The 14,795-nt window shown below is 36.5% G+C and overlaps 1 protein-coding gene across 2 annotated transcripts; it reads left to right on the forward strand.

The window, feature by feature from the left end:
- Positions 1-1,672: 1,672 nt before the first annotated feature.
- Positions 1,673-6,159, forward strand: LOC127164206 (gastrula zinc finger protein XlCGF8.2DB-like). Of its 2 annotated transcripts, none has more exons than XM_051108003.1 (3): positions 1,673-1,708; positions 2,409-2,549; positions 4,994-6,159. In XM_051108003.1, exons 2-3 carry the CDS (start codon positions 2,465-2,467, stop codon positions 6,085-6,087), a joined length of 1,179 nt encoding a protein of 392 aa, XP_050963960.1. In that variant the 5' UTR covers positions 1,673-1,708; positions 2,409-2,464; the 3' UTR covers positions 6,088-6,159. The 2 variants fall into 2 exon arrangements, with proteins under 2 accessions (XP_050963960.1, XP_050963959.1); XM_051108002.1 differs by having other exon boundaries at positions 1,678-1,863.
- Positions 6,160-14,795: the final 8,636 nt, after the last annotated feature.

A 14,795-nucleotide genomic window follows, 5' to 3' on the forward strand; every position in this document is an offset into this window, starting at 1 on the left:
TATGAATTTGGGGGACACTACCTTTTTCTTAGATATAACAAAATATGTATTTTTTTCAACAATTTAATAAATTTTACACGTTAAAATCTCTATTCACAATATAGCCACTTTTTTGTTAAAAATGTTATATTGTTGCAATTACATTTCATGATACCTCTCTGAGGTATGGCGGGAACATATTTTGTTACAAATGCAATGTCTCAAACTCAATTAAATATATATTTTAAAACTAAAATGTAACTATTAACAGTGCACAAACTGTGTTTACCCTACAGAATACAAACATGCAAACATTTTATCATTTATTGGTATACAAAGTTTATTGGTATACAAAAGTTTATTTTTCAGCTGTTGTAGAGGCCACCACAAATGAAGAATGACCCTTTTATCTCCTACTTGTTCTTGTTCTTCTTCATCTTCACCCATCTCACCCTCCTTATGTGAGTCAACAGCTCCAGATGTCCTGCAATAAAATTAAGATAAATTAAAATGTGATGTTTCTTTTAAGGAAAACTGCAGAGCTTCTTTCAGCAGTTGTAAATTATGACTGTTCACTCATTAGTGAGCTTTTTGCATCACTACATAGACAGCAACTCGCACAAATGACCCTTGAGATTGAAGGTTTACTATTGATTTTTATAAAAAAATCTGTGAAACAGATTATTATATATATTATTATATTAATTATATAACAGAATTGTCTTATTCTTGAAAGATAATTGTGATAGATTTCATTCCATTTATCAGCCATTTTTAGATTAACATGATTAACTTTATATGTCAATATTTTTAATTTTAGAAGAAAAACATATTCTTATATATAATTTACACTGCTTCACTTGATTAATCTATGTCTGGTATAAATGCTTTCTGCATCCAAATTTACAGTTGAGCCTTTTAGACAGAATCTCACACTCTTTTATTCTTTTTCTTCTCATTATTTCACAACATGTATTTAAAGATGTACCTGTATTTCGCAAAGAATTCACCTCTGAATTCCTCTGCCATATACTTTTCATAGTTGGTCTGTTTGAGCAGGACTTCTATTTTGTACTGTGGGAAGTTCGGATCATTTTACCGACTCGGACCTTTGAGTCTCGTTCAGCAAAATTAACGAATCTTTTTTCGAGTCATTTCCGTTCATTTTAGCAAAATATAATTAAATGTTACCTGTTACCTCCCTAACACATCTACCGCTTACACAAACGTTAATCACACTTAAAACAAAACTATAATGCTATAAGAAACAGAAAATATTAATTCATTGTTTTCCTGGGCCTATAGTCTATGATTCTCTCACCTCGCCTCTTATCTGACATGTTTTCGGGTTTGAGTCGTTCGTTCATCACCTGACAGCCCAATTAGCTAACCAATGCAGTCTGAGCCGGGAAGAGAATTGATTAGTTCATCTCTCGAGTCTTCGGGTTCGAGTCGTTCGTTCATCACGTGACAGCCCCATAAGGTGAACAAACGACTCTTAAAACCCGAAGACTCGAAACAGGTAAACTAATTCCAGTACAGAACCTAATAAGATGTTGCGCATGCGCGACTGAACGAATCACTCCCCGAGACGACTCGTTCGTCCAGAGTCACATTAAAGATTCGTTCAAAATGAACGAATCGTTCATCACTACTATTTTGGTCTGGCGATGTGACGTCATAATGCGGCGCCGCCGCGTTTCTGTGCCTGTGATTCGGCTGAAGAAAGGTTTGCGCTTTTAATCATTTAATGTTTAAATCAATACAGTTCGTTTAGAGAAGTGTTTATACAACTGTAGAATTAATTATGATCGAATTAAGCACTGTAATGTTTTATCTTGTGACATAAATGAAGATTTTGTGTGAGTATAAGCGCCACCACGGGTAAGTAACAGAAAATTTGCGTCTAATTTTGCACCTTATATCGTGAATCAGTTTATCATACACAAGAATGCAGTCAATGGCAAGTAGGGATGAGAGAAGCGGCTTTCCGAAACTTTTTTTTTTCGAGTCAACTGCATTAATTGTTTCTCTAAATGATTCACTATTTTGAATCGCTCGAATCACCGCACGCTGACGACACCTGCTGATCACCACTGTGTAAATGCAACAAGAACAACAAACATCAACATGTGTAACGACAACTTTGACAAGCCAACTTCAAATGTTTCTTTAAAGTGTAATCTGCAATCTACAATTCAGAAAATGCCCAATATAAATCTTAATACAAATATGAACCTTGTCTTTAATTTGTCTCCTTTTAGTATTTTGACTGCTAGTTTTGTTGTTTTTGTCTTATCTAGGCTTTTAAGCTCTTTAACTCTCTTACCAGTGTGCTGACTACTAAACTAGGGAGCTGATTGAGACACACTCAGAGATTTTAGTTTGGATTTATTTTTCTTTTTGTTAATTATTCTCATCTTAACCAGGACAAAGTGTCAAAACAGAAAAACAACCGAGCAATCCATGTGACACTATTATAAAGATGGCTTTTATTAAAGAAGAGAGTGAAGACATGAAGATTGAAGAAGCATTCAGAGTCAAACAGGAAGATTCTGAGGAACAAACAGGTTGGTTTTCATGCTCGAAGCTGAACTCATTGTCCGGCGGCCTCATGTGAGCATGAAAGTTTTCAGATTTATAAAACTTATGTGTATGCCAGAAGTTGCACACAATTCCCTTTGTAAAACTCAATCTGTGGAAGACTCTATGTACATGTATCTAGTTTTTAGTTTTAATGGAAGAAGACCTATACCTAAATATTTTTTTCAGTATTAATAGTTGTCTAATTCAGCGTGTTACTGACTAAACATTTAAAAAAAAAAGTGCATATCTTACCGTTTCCTTCCAGTTTTACAATGATATATTTGTAACATGATTTTTCTATTTAGAACACAATTTAAGCAGAATTATTATGCACCAGATGCCACAGGAAAGTGTTAAAAAGCATTCACTACAAAAACATCTATTTATTTATTTTTTACTTTTTGTGTAATGTGTAAAAAACATTTGAGATAAAAATATTCAGCCTTACAGAATTCAGAGCGTGAAAAATGTTTATGAACACATAGAATAAATAACAGTAAATGATGATTTAATCATAACTTGCATAGTTTTTAATTATACTAACATTAGTTCCTTTTTTTATATTCAGTAGCAATTTTTTAATCCAAATTAAGATTTTGCTGTTTGTTTTTAAAGCTCTTAAATGATCAAGCTTTTTATTTTCTTAAAGGGTTACTCCACCACAAAATGAAAATTTTGTAATTCATCACTTACCCCCATGTCGTTCCAAACCCGTAAAAGTGTAATTCCTCTTCGGAACACAATTTAAGATATTTTGGATGAAAACCAGGAGGCTTGTGACTGTCCCATTGACTACCAAGTAAGTACCACTGACAAGACCAAGAAAAGTATGAAAGGCATCATCAAAATACTCCATCTGCCATCAGTGGTTCAATCAGAATTTTCTTAAGTGACAAGAATACTTTTTGTATGCAAAGAAAATAAAAGTAACGACTTTATTCAACAATTCGGCTCATCTGCTTCACCATTTTGGAGAATGTGGTATTTACTAGGCAGTCAATGGGACAGTCACAAACCTCCCCGTTTTCGTCCAAAATATTTTAAATTGTGTTCCAAAGATGAACAAAGCTTTTATGGGTTTAGAACAACATGGGATAAGTGATTGTTGGCAAAATTTTAATTTTGGGGTCGAGTAAGCCTTTAAAGATTGTTTTATTCCCTAATCATCTAGTAGACATTTAAGATCCTCTGACAAGGCTGTTCTATATGTCCCTCGTTTTCATTAAAAAACTAAGTGTGATAGAGCCTTTTCAGTTGCTGCCTCTTTTTTTTTTTTTGTAATCAATTGCCACTAGACATTTGTCTTGTACCTTCTATTATCATCTTTAAAAATAGTCTGCAAACTTATTACATGCAGCTGTTCTAAGGTTTTTATATATATATATATATATATATATATATATATATAGGGTAGCTTACCTACCCTGATACCTTGAATAAAAAAAGTAGCTCAACTTGGAGATGAGTTTTGTAGGACAAAGTCTGTAATATTCTGATCCCAGTGGTTTAAGCAACAGTAAACAGCCTTGGCAACAGTGTTCAAGTGTGTTAACGCCAATTGACTCTCTGTCGTTTATAAAGTTGCACCAAATGCCAGTTCCTCTTGAACGTTTTTCGGACAGTTGTCTTGATACCATCTGAACAAGCCCAACAGAAGATTCTAGCCATAGAAACATCTCTTGTTAATCTACTGCTGATGGGCTGCTCCAGGCTCTCTGCATGGGACTTGCAAGATGTCCCTCTTACAACAGAGGATGTGCTATGTGCAGGCAGAGGAACTGCAAGGAAGACCCCAAGCAAGTGATCCACTTTAGACTCGCTTGTAGTCAGCATTTTAGAGCAGCATTCACATTTGCATCAGACAGAGTTGCCCTTCCCCTTTCACACATCATAGGACTGGCTGATCATCTGAACCATCTGAAGTTTGAGAAAAGTTGGATAGATAAGACCTAAATACGAATGCTTGGCCACCAGTGGAAACATAATTAAGTTATCCAAGAGAATATTGTCAAAAGAGCTAATATGGACTATTTGTGGTCTCAGTGGTATTAGTCATTAACAACAAACCACTGAGTTAACCCCTGTGGTGTAAAGTAGCAGCAGCACAGCATACTGGGAGAGCAATAAAGCAGACACAAAAAGTCAGAGTACTACCAAAGCGTTCTCAACTGTATTAAAAAAGCTAGATCATATTATACAATACAGATTCAAGCAATAACAGACAGGAAGTGCTGTGTGCAAGTGTGTATGTTTGTGTGTGTATGTTCTGTTTTGTCATACGGGTGTGCCAGTGTGACCAAGGTCTAGTTCTTGTTTTGTCTGGGTGTGTACATGATGTGCAATTTTGCTGGCCCTCATGCTTTAATGCGTTCAGGTTGCTTTGTGCCATTAAGCTGGTGTTAATTTGTATCTGTTTTTTCTGCCTTAGACCTAGTAGCACTGAAAGAGGAGAGTCAAGAAGTGAATGAAGTGGACGTGAAAGATTGGAGTATGAAACATAATGATTTTATGAATGGAGAAAAATCCACACCGACTGAAAAGACTTCCTCAGGAGACAGAGCTCGGAAAAACAAATCAAGCAGCTGTTTTACCTGCCATCATTGTGGAAAGAGGTTCTCTCAAAAACAAAACTTGGCAGTCCACATGAGAATTCACACTGGAGAAAAGCCTTTCACTTGTCCTCAGTGTGGACAGAGCTTTACACGTAAAGAAACCCTTAATAGCCACGTGAGAATTCACACTAGAGAGAAGCCCTTCAAATGCCAAGAGTGTGGACAGAATTTTACACAAAAAGGACACCTTAGTGCCCACATGAGAGGTCACACTGGACAGAAGCCTTTTACTTGCACTCAGTGTGGACAGGGTTTTACACGTAAAGAATCCCTTAATGCCCACGTGAGAATTCACACTGGAGAGAAGCCTTTCATCTGCCAACAATGTGGACAGAGTTTTACACAAAAAGGAAACCTCAGTGCCCACATGAGAATTCACACTGGAGAGAAGCCTTATCCTTGCAAACTGTGTGGGAAGAGTTACTCACGAAAAGACTGTCTTAAGATTCATTTGAGAGTACACATTGGAGAGAAGCCATTCACATGTGGCGGGTGTGGAAAGAATTTCATAAGTAAAGTAAACCTTTATCAGCACATGAGAATTCATACAAGAGAGAACTGTTTTGTATGTCATCAGTGTGGAATGAGTTTCATAGATGGGAAACAACTTAAGGATCATGTTAAAATTCACATCGGAGAGAAGCCTTTCATGTGCCATCACTGTGGAAAGACGTGCATAAACAAATCAATTCTTAAGGTTCACGTTAGGGTTCACACTGGAGAGAAACCTTTCTCCTGCCCTCAGTGTGGAAAGCATTTTACTCAAAAACAAAACATTAAAGTCCACATGAGGGTTCACACTGGAGAGAGGCCTTTCAAATGTCTTTGCTGTGAAGAAAGTTTTACATATCAAAGAGACCTGAAGCATCATTTGCAAACTCATTCTGAAAACCCATTGCAGTGTTCCTGAGTGTGGTAAGAGGGTACAGAATACAGCAGTTTCTGAAAAAACCTGCCTATTCACTCTGTTGGAGGACATCTAATTAAGTCTAATAATAATAAAAAAAAAAATCATCACACTTATAGTATATTTGCATCACTGGAGTGGCAGCTGTTTACCCCATTGCTATTTTTGTTCTTTAGATTTTTGATAATTTTGATTCATTTCCAAAGCGGAAACACAGAGAAGGACATGTGGCTATTTGTCCCAACTGTAATTCAAAGGTTCAAAAAACACGGGAGTCATCTTTTGCGAGGAGAAATGATAACGTGTTGCAGCACCTCAGTCCGTATGTCATTAAGGCCCTGTTTACACTCAAGGAGAAGTTCACTTCCAGAACAAAAAATACAGATAATTTACTCACCCCCTTGTCATCCAAGATGTTCATGTCTTTTTTTCTTCAGTCAATAAGAAATTTATGTTTCTTGGAATGTTCTCCATATAATGGACTTCAATGGTGCCCCACAAGTTTGAACTTTCAAAATGCAGTTTAAATGCAGCCTCAAAGATCTCGAAATGATCCCAGCCGAGGAAGAAGGGTCTTATCTAGCAAAACAATCTGTCATTTTTTGAACAAATTGACTTTTTATATGCTTTTTAACCTCAAATGTTTGTCCTGTCTCATCTCTGAGATGCGCATACGTAGTCTGTGTAATCCAAGTTAGGTTATGTTGAAAAACTCCCATCTCATTTTCTTCTTCAGCGTCAAAATCGCCCTACATTGCTGTTTTACCTTTTTTTTTTTTTTTTTTTTTTTGTAAAGGGCATTTGATCTTTGCACATTCATTTTGTAAACACTGGGTCGTACTTCTGTAGCGATGTAGGATGATTTTAAAGCTTGGGAGGAAAACGAGATGGGAGTTCACGCACACTTCACAAGTGTGTGTGAAATGTTTTCCTCAAGAAACATAATTTCTTTACGACTGAAGAAAGAAAGAAAGACATGAACATCTTGGATGACAAGGGAGTGAGTAAGTTATCTGTAACTTTTTTGTTCTGGAAGTGAAATACTTCCGTAAAGGAGAAGTCCACTTCCAACGTAACAATTCACAAATAATTTACTCACGCCCTTGTCATCCAAGATGTTCATGTCTTTCTGTCTTCAGTTATAAAGAAATGATAGTTTTTGAGGAAAACATTTCAGGATTTCTCTTCATATAATGGACTTCAATTTTGCCCCCGATTTTGAACTTCCGAAATGTAGTTTAAATGCAGCTTCAAAGGACTCTGAGCGATCCCAGCTAAGGAAGAAAGGTCTTATCTAGCGAAATGATCTGTCATTTCTTTTGAAAAAATAAAAAATTGTATAATTTTTAACGTCACGTGACGCTGATTTTGCTAAAATTAACGAAATGACTCAAAAAGATTTGTGGATTTTGCTGAACGAGACTCAAAATCGGTAAAATGATCCGAACTTCCCATCACTACTACGAATCACATCCAAGTTCATCATCTGTGTACGCCGGCTAAAAAATCTTATTTTTTCTTTCAGACTTCAGAATTGTCTGACACGTTGTACCTTTTTGTTTGTAAACAATGTTTGACTTACTTGCACTTTCTTAGTTTTTGCGCGTTCACTTTGTAAACCCTGGGTCTGTAGATCTGCCTACGTTCCACGTGACCTTTCGACATGATTCAATAGTACATCGTGAACACGCATGCCAGAACCTGTCCTACACAAGTTTTTGTGCTTAAAAAGTATACAATATATATATATATATATATATATTTTTTTTTTTTTTTAAATGACAGATCGTTTCGCTAGATAAGACCCTTCTTCCTTGGCTGGGAGTCCTTTGAAGCTGCATTTAAATATTTAAATATTTTGGAAGTTCAAATTTGAAGTCCATTATATGAAGAAAAATCCTGAAATGCTTTCCTCAAAAACCATGATTTCTTTATGAGTGAAGAGAGAAAAACATGAACATCTTGGATGACAAGGGGGTGAGTAAATTATTTGTAAATTGTTGTTTTGGAAGTGAACTTCTCCTTTAAAGTAACATGAGTTACTCTGCAAAAATGTTATCTTTGGAAGACCAACTCACAACCAGTGGCAGAGCCAGAAGGATTTCCAAGGTGGCAAATCAGCCCAGGTGCTTTGTATTCACTACTGGTAGTTCTATGCTGATTGACAATTTGATTCATCTCTTGTTGAAAGAGCATTTTTTTTCCAAGTGTACCTTCATTCGTCTTCGGTACATAAATTAAGATATTTTTGATTAAATCCGAGAGCTCTCTGACCCTCCATAGACAGCAAGAGTCCTACCAAATGAGAGTAACAGCACACATAAAGAAGAAATACACTGAGGTAAACATTCAAAATGTGAAGTTTATTCATAACAGTTCAGTAACATAGCAAGGGGGCTATTTTGCTGAATATTCTTATGATTGCAATTGTTACATTGATTTTAATTTAATAAACAAGTACACTGTAAAAAATAAAACACAATTTGCTGAGTCAGCTTAAAATAATTTGTTACCCTGCTGCCTTAAAATTTTAAGTTCAGTCAACTAAAATAAGTTTAGTCAACCTGAAATGTTAAGTTGTACTAAGTAACAACTTAGATATTTGTGTTTGCTAAACTTAACAGATGGATAAGTAACCCAAATGCCTTAAAATTTTAAGTTGATTCAACTCAAATATCCAAGTTGTCACTTAGTATAATTTAACATTTCAAGTTGAATAACTTGAAATGTTAACTTTTTTTAATAACTTTTTTTTGAGTTGACTGAACTTAAAATTTTGAGGCAGCACATTACAAATTATTTTAAGTTGACTCAACAATTTTTTTTTTTTTTTTTTTTTTACAGTGTAGTTAGTCAAGTAGTTATGTTACTTACATTTTAGATGAAATATTTACTGTTTTGTTCTGTTTTACCACCAAAAAAGTTCCAAACAAGGATCACAGCAAAAGTATCGCACATTCTCCAAGCAAAACTCTGTGGTATTTTGCTAATGAATGGTTCAGCATTTTGAATGAATCAATAAATAACTCATTGACTCATTAAGTGACTTACTGCCACATATTGGTTGTTTAGTGTGTTTAAAAGTATGCATTTTCACCCCAAATTTTTGACACATTTCACCTGTTTTTACACAGGTTTCTATTTGCTCAGTGTTTTCTGCAAAACTCTACACAAAAACGGCATAATTTTATACAGGTTTAACCATGTTCTCATTCAGAAAAAAACAGACACACAATATAATTATTTCAAGAATCACAATATGAACTCAAATAGCACACATTTATCCATGTCTGAAAATTAAGTAACAAAATTGATGACACAAAATTGATGATGATTCAGAATCTAAGGATCATATAAACAGGAGCATAGGTGATTTTGTGTTTTGGAGAATGAATCCTAGTAGCACGAGACAACGAGGAATAGGAGAGGAGGAGAGGAAAATAAAAATTAAGTGGATGGGGCCAAAGGAGATTTGTTGTCTATGAAATACAAAGCACTATAGTTGACCATGTTGCACGTACCGTATAATTACAGTACAGAGTAGCAGTACTTTAGATGAGAAAACTTTCATTATTCTGTGTGCAGTAAGTACTGTAGCACATGTTGTACACCCTTGAACTTGTAACTGTTGAACTGATTTGTAGCCTAGCACTTTTTACATGTGCTCTATTTTTGCAGAACTGAGAGTCGACTGTCTAGGGGAAGTCTTTTGTTGAAAAATTAAGAAACTTGATATGACAAATAAGGATATTACCCATACTGTAATGCATTTTGGCAGAGGAGGCTGAATTATTTATTGCTGTACAATAACTGACAGTATATTCTAATGTGTTTATATTCAGTTTTTTGGTTTTTGAACTTTTCTCTGCTAGTTTTTCTTGATTGCCTACACACAAAACTGGTTTCTTTAGCACAAAAGATCATACCCTTATATCTTTCACGAACACACATTTCCCATAACTGTAAGCACTTAAATTTTCAAAAGTCACTCTGTACAAACTTATACAAAAGTGGCCAAATAAATCATTATTTGCACTATAAGGGCCCGTCCAGACGCATTTACTGTATAAATAAATATTTTGAATTGTATCAGCATTTCATCGTTTGGCACACTATTTTTTTGAAACCGGGTACTGGAGTGGATAAATTTGAAAGCGATACCCCTGCGTCTTCATATGTACAGCCAATGAACAAACAATGAACAACTGTATTTTTATTAACTAACATTAATACTCACACCAAGCAATGCTGGATGCCTGTGGAGATGTGTCTGTGGAGTCTATCCAGTCTTATATAAGGCACACAATGGCATTTTCCCATGCCTGGCAAGAGCAAACATAATGTGTGATGTTCATGAGATACTATGGCCTGAACCAGACCTGAGATGATGATGAGAATGTTGATGCTCATGCTGAGTAACCTGTACATTTGCTGCCTTTGGAAATCAAGCTTTTGAAAATTTAAGTATAATACTGTGCATGGACTCTTCCTTACATGTTTTGTCTGTGTGACATTTCAAAGGTCAGTTTATTGTTCAAAACAGCATGTACAGTATTATAATGTTATCCACTTATGTAAGCAGTATTTATGACCATACCATTTTGCATTTATTTTGTCAGGGTTGTCTCTGAAAGAGTTATCAGTCAGTGCTGTGATTTCACAAAGTTCCAAATTATTTATCTAAAAACGTATTGTAAAGTATTTAGTCCCTGCTGAAAAATCCAGCACTGCTGATCACCAGTATGTTTTGCATGCTGGATCCCAGCATGGGATGTAGGTTGCTGGTTTGCTGGTGTCCAGCATGGTAAGTAGGTGTGCTGGTGGACCAGCATAAAGTATGTCTTACATGCTGGATCCCAGCATGGAATGCGGGTTGCTGGCTCGCTGGTACCCAGCATGGAATGATGGTTGCTGGTTTGCTGGTCCACAGCTTGGGATGCTGGTTGTTGGTTTGCTGGTCCACAGCATGGAATGATGGTTGCTGGTCCACAGCTTGGGATGCTAGTTGCTGGTTTGCTGGTCCACAGCTTGGGATGCTAGCTGCTGGTTTGCTGGTCTCCAGCACGGCAAGTGGACCGGCCTAAAGAATGTCTTGCATGCTGGATCCCAGCATGGGATGGGGGTTGCTGGTTCACAGCATGGAACAATGTTTGCTGGTTTGCTGGTCCACAGCTTGGGATGCTTGTTGCTGGTTTGCTGGTCCACAGCTTGGGATGCTGGTTGTTGGTTTGCTGGTCCACAGCATGGAATGATGGTTGCTGGTCCACAGCTTTGGGATGCTAGTTGCTGGTTTGCTGGTCCACAGCTTGGGATGCTAGTTGCTGGTTTGCTGGTCTCCAGCACGGCAAGTGGACCGGCATAAAGTATGTTTTAAATGCTGGATCCCAGCATGGGATGGGGGTTGCTGGTTCACAGCATGGAACAATGTTTGCTGGTTTGCTGGTCCACAGCTTGGGATGCTTGTTGCTGGTTTGCTGGTCTACAGCTGGGGATGCTGGTTGCTGGTTTGCTGGTCCATAGCATGGAATGATGGTTGCTGGTTTGCTGGTCCACAGCTTAGGATGCTAGTTGCTGGTTTGCTGGTCTCCAGCACGGTAAGTAGGTGTACTGTTGGACCAGCATAAAGTACGTCTTGCATGCTAGATCCCTGCATGGGATGCAGGTTGCTGGCTTGCTGGTAACCAGCATGGAATGATGGTTTGCTGGTCCACAGCTTGGGATGCTGGATTGCTGGTCTCCAGCAAGGTGTGCTGGTGGACCAGCATAAGGTATGTTTTGCATGCTAGGTACCAGCATAGGATGCAGGTGTGCTAGTGGACATGCATTTGTTGTCTTTTGGTTGCTGGTATGATCCCAGCAAGATACGTGTTACATATCACATTTCTTTTAAAAGTGGTTTGTGTTTGTACAATTTTCCAAATTAATTTAATTTTTAAATTATTTAATAAGGAAAAACACATGTTGCTGGTTACATGTTAACACAGTAAAATCCCCAGTGTTAAACAAACACTGCTCAGTTTTCACATGGTCTTGATCTATAGAGAGTAGCATAGTGTTGTAGTTAGTGAAATAAAGCAGAATCACTCTACAAATGATTATTGAGCAGTAGTGATGACACCTACGGTTAACAAGCAAAAAAGACAATACTGACAATAACTGACAATATACTGACAATAAGAGGAACAACAACAACAAAAAAAAGAAGTTAAGAGGTGAGCAGAAACACATCCACTATTTACAGCAACACAGCCTTTAGATGAAATCGGTATCTCACCAGATGATGATTAAACAACTGCAAAAATGATCATATTCACTTACTGCAAACCAGCCTGACTTTATTTCTTTCATATGGTACATGTACAAAGGTTGCTGAAGTCTGTTACTATTATGGTTATTAGTGTATTATGGTAAGTTGGGCACTTGGCCATTGACTTAACTCAGAAAGTTCATGCTATCACTATTTTTAATAATATTTCATGGTCCTCACTGCACTGACATACCTTTTACTATATGTACTTTTTGAAATCAGTGACAGACAGCTGGATTTGGACATATGTGACTTCCCAGATAAATATGAAAGTCTCTGGTTGTGTTGTGTTTTTTCGAATCCTCATAATTTTTTGTGTTTTTTTTTTTTTCCCTTAGTCACACTTGTGGTGTTCCCGGTCAACAATGACTAGACTCCAAACAACTGCTTATAAATCTGTCATTATGCTATACAAAATTGTCACAATCATCAAAAATGGCCAGCCACTGAAATTGAATGGGGAAGACCACAAAAAACAGGATCTCTATTTTTAAGTAATTTTATTTTCTGAAAAGGGGTAACAAAGTAACACTTATGCTGTTCTTGTTAAATCTGACCATTGTGACATACAAGAAAGAACACATTAAGATTATTTAAAGTATAACATTTCATGGAACAACAAACCAAAACTGTTATATTTTAGTTATATATATCCTGCACACTGACACCGTCAAAGAGAGACAACATCATGAAACAACAAGCTGAAGCTCTCTCTGTGCTAAAGCATTTATTTGAAAACTTTTGTCTACTCTGTGAGAACATGAAAGCCTCAAAACCTCTAAAGACAAGGCAGTTTGAGCATGTGAGTGAGAGGTTTATCACAGAGAGAGTTATCATAAAGGCATATTGCATGCAGTTCAAGGTAGGATAAAATAGGTATAATACTCACAGTAGTTTATGTGGGTGTAAGATAGCGTGAGTATACATGTATATATATGTATGTATATGTGCATCCATACACGCACAGGTCCAAGGCCTTTATGTCTGTAAGCACAAAATGCTCCTGAACACTAGTTGTTTCTCCTACTTTCATTCTTCCTCATTCACTTTTAGTGGCCAGTGTAACTTTGTGCAACTTTGTGCAGTTTTTTGTACAGTTTTGCCTACTTTTGGATAAATGAGGCCTATGATTAATCAGATGCAAATAGAAACAAAAAAACAGTCCTAAATGAAACAAGAACGAATCCAATCATTAGTGATATAGCATAATGACAGATTTATAAGCAATTGTTTGGAGTCTGGTCATTTTTGACTGGGAACACCACAAGTGTGACAGGAATCCAAACACAACCAGAGGGTTAAAAACAACAGTTTTCAGTTTTAAACTTGCATTATCAAGTTATTATTAACTGTCCCCTTGAAAGAGTTCTTCTGTTATTGAACAGTTATTACCTGTAATTGAATGAACTGCTTATGATTAAGCTTCTATAAGCTTTTATTTTTTGTTTTTCATATGTCTAAATGAACTTGTTATGCAATGTGCTCAAGCTCACTTTAACTGATTTTACCCGTTTTTTATACAGATCTTATGAAACAGGAGACAATTCCTTTGATGCTTTGAAACGTTTTACCAGTTTACCAGTGACATTGATTAATGTAATCATAACTAAAGCTATAACATTTTTCAGTTCTACTTTCAGCAGAGCGAGCAAATGAAAAAAAGTTATCATATAATTCAGTATATCATGTTTTAATCTTATATTGGGTTAAATAGAGAAATATCCAAGCAAAAACTATGTTTGACCCCAAAACCAAGAAAACAGGCCTACTGACACTCAACCCTGCAAGACCACCATGTTGGTGATCCATCATCACCAGCTCCATGTTGCTTGCGAACAACATGGATATAATGGTCCACTAGCTAGACCAGTGCTATACCAGCATAAACCAGCTTGGACCAGCTCTATACCAGCACTAACCAGCATAAACCAGACTGGACCATCACTAACCAGCTTGGAATCTGTGCTGGTTTATGCTTGATTAGTTTTGGCCCATTAGTATGTTGCTGGGGTACAGCAAGAAACCAATGTTGATTGGTCTTTTCTGTGGCAACTCTACACCAAAGTTTTTGTCAGAGTATTTGCAACATCAGGTGAGTGAATTAAAAACGTACACTGGGCCTGTTGTCCTGAAAGTCGTGTTGAAGTCTCAAATTTATGTTTTTTTTTTGGGGTGTTTTTTTTTTTTATGTGTACATTTTAGTTAGTTCAGGATACCATTGGAGGATGAATGATCTGGTTGATTCTATTTTGTTGTAGTTTGTCAAATATTTTGCCCAGCTTTAACAGCCAGACATATACAGAATTTTCATCGTTTGGTGCATCTTTGAGAAAATGCTAACATCCATGGCAATTTGGATTTATTTTCATCTCTTCCATTTGAGAATTCCTTGGATCAGTTAAAA

This window comes from Labeo rohita, chromosome 4, assembly GCF_022985175.1.
Source record: "Labeo rohita strain BAU-BD-2019 chromosome 4, IGBB_LRoh.1.0, whole genome shotgun sequence".
NCBI lineage: Eukaryota > Metazoa > Chordata > Actinopteri > Cypriniformes > Cyprinidae > Labeo > Labeo rohita.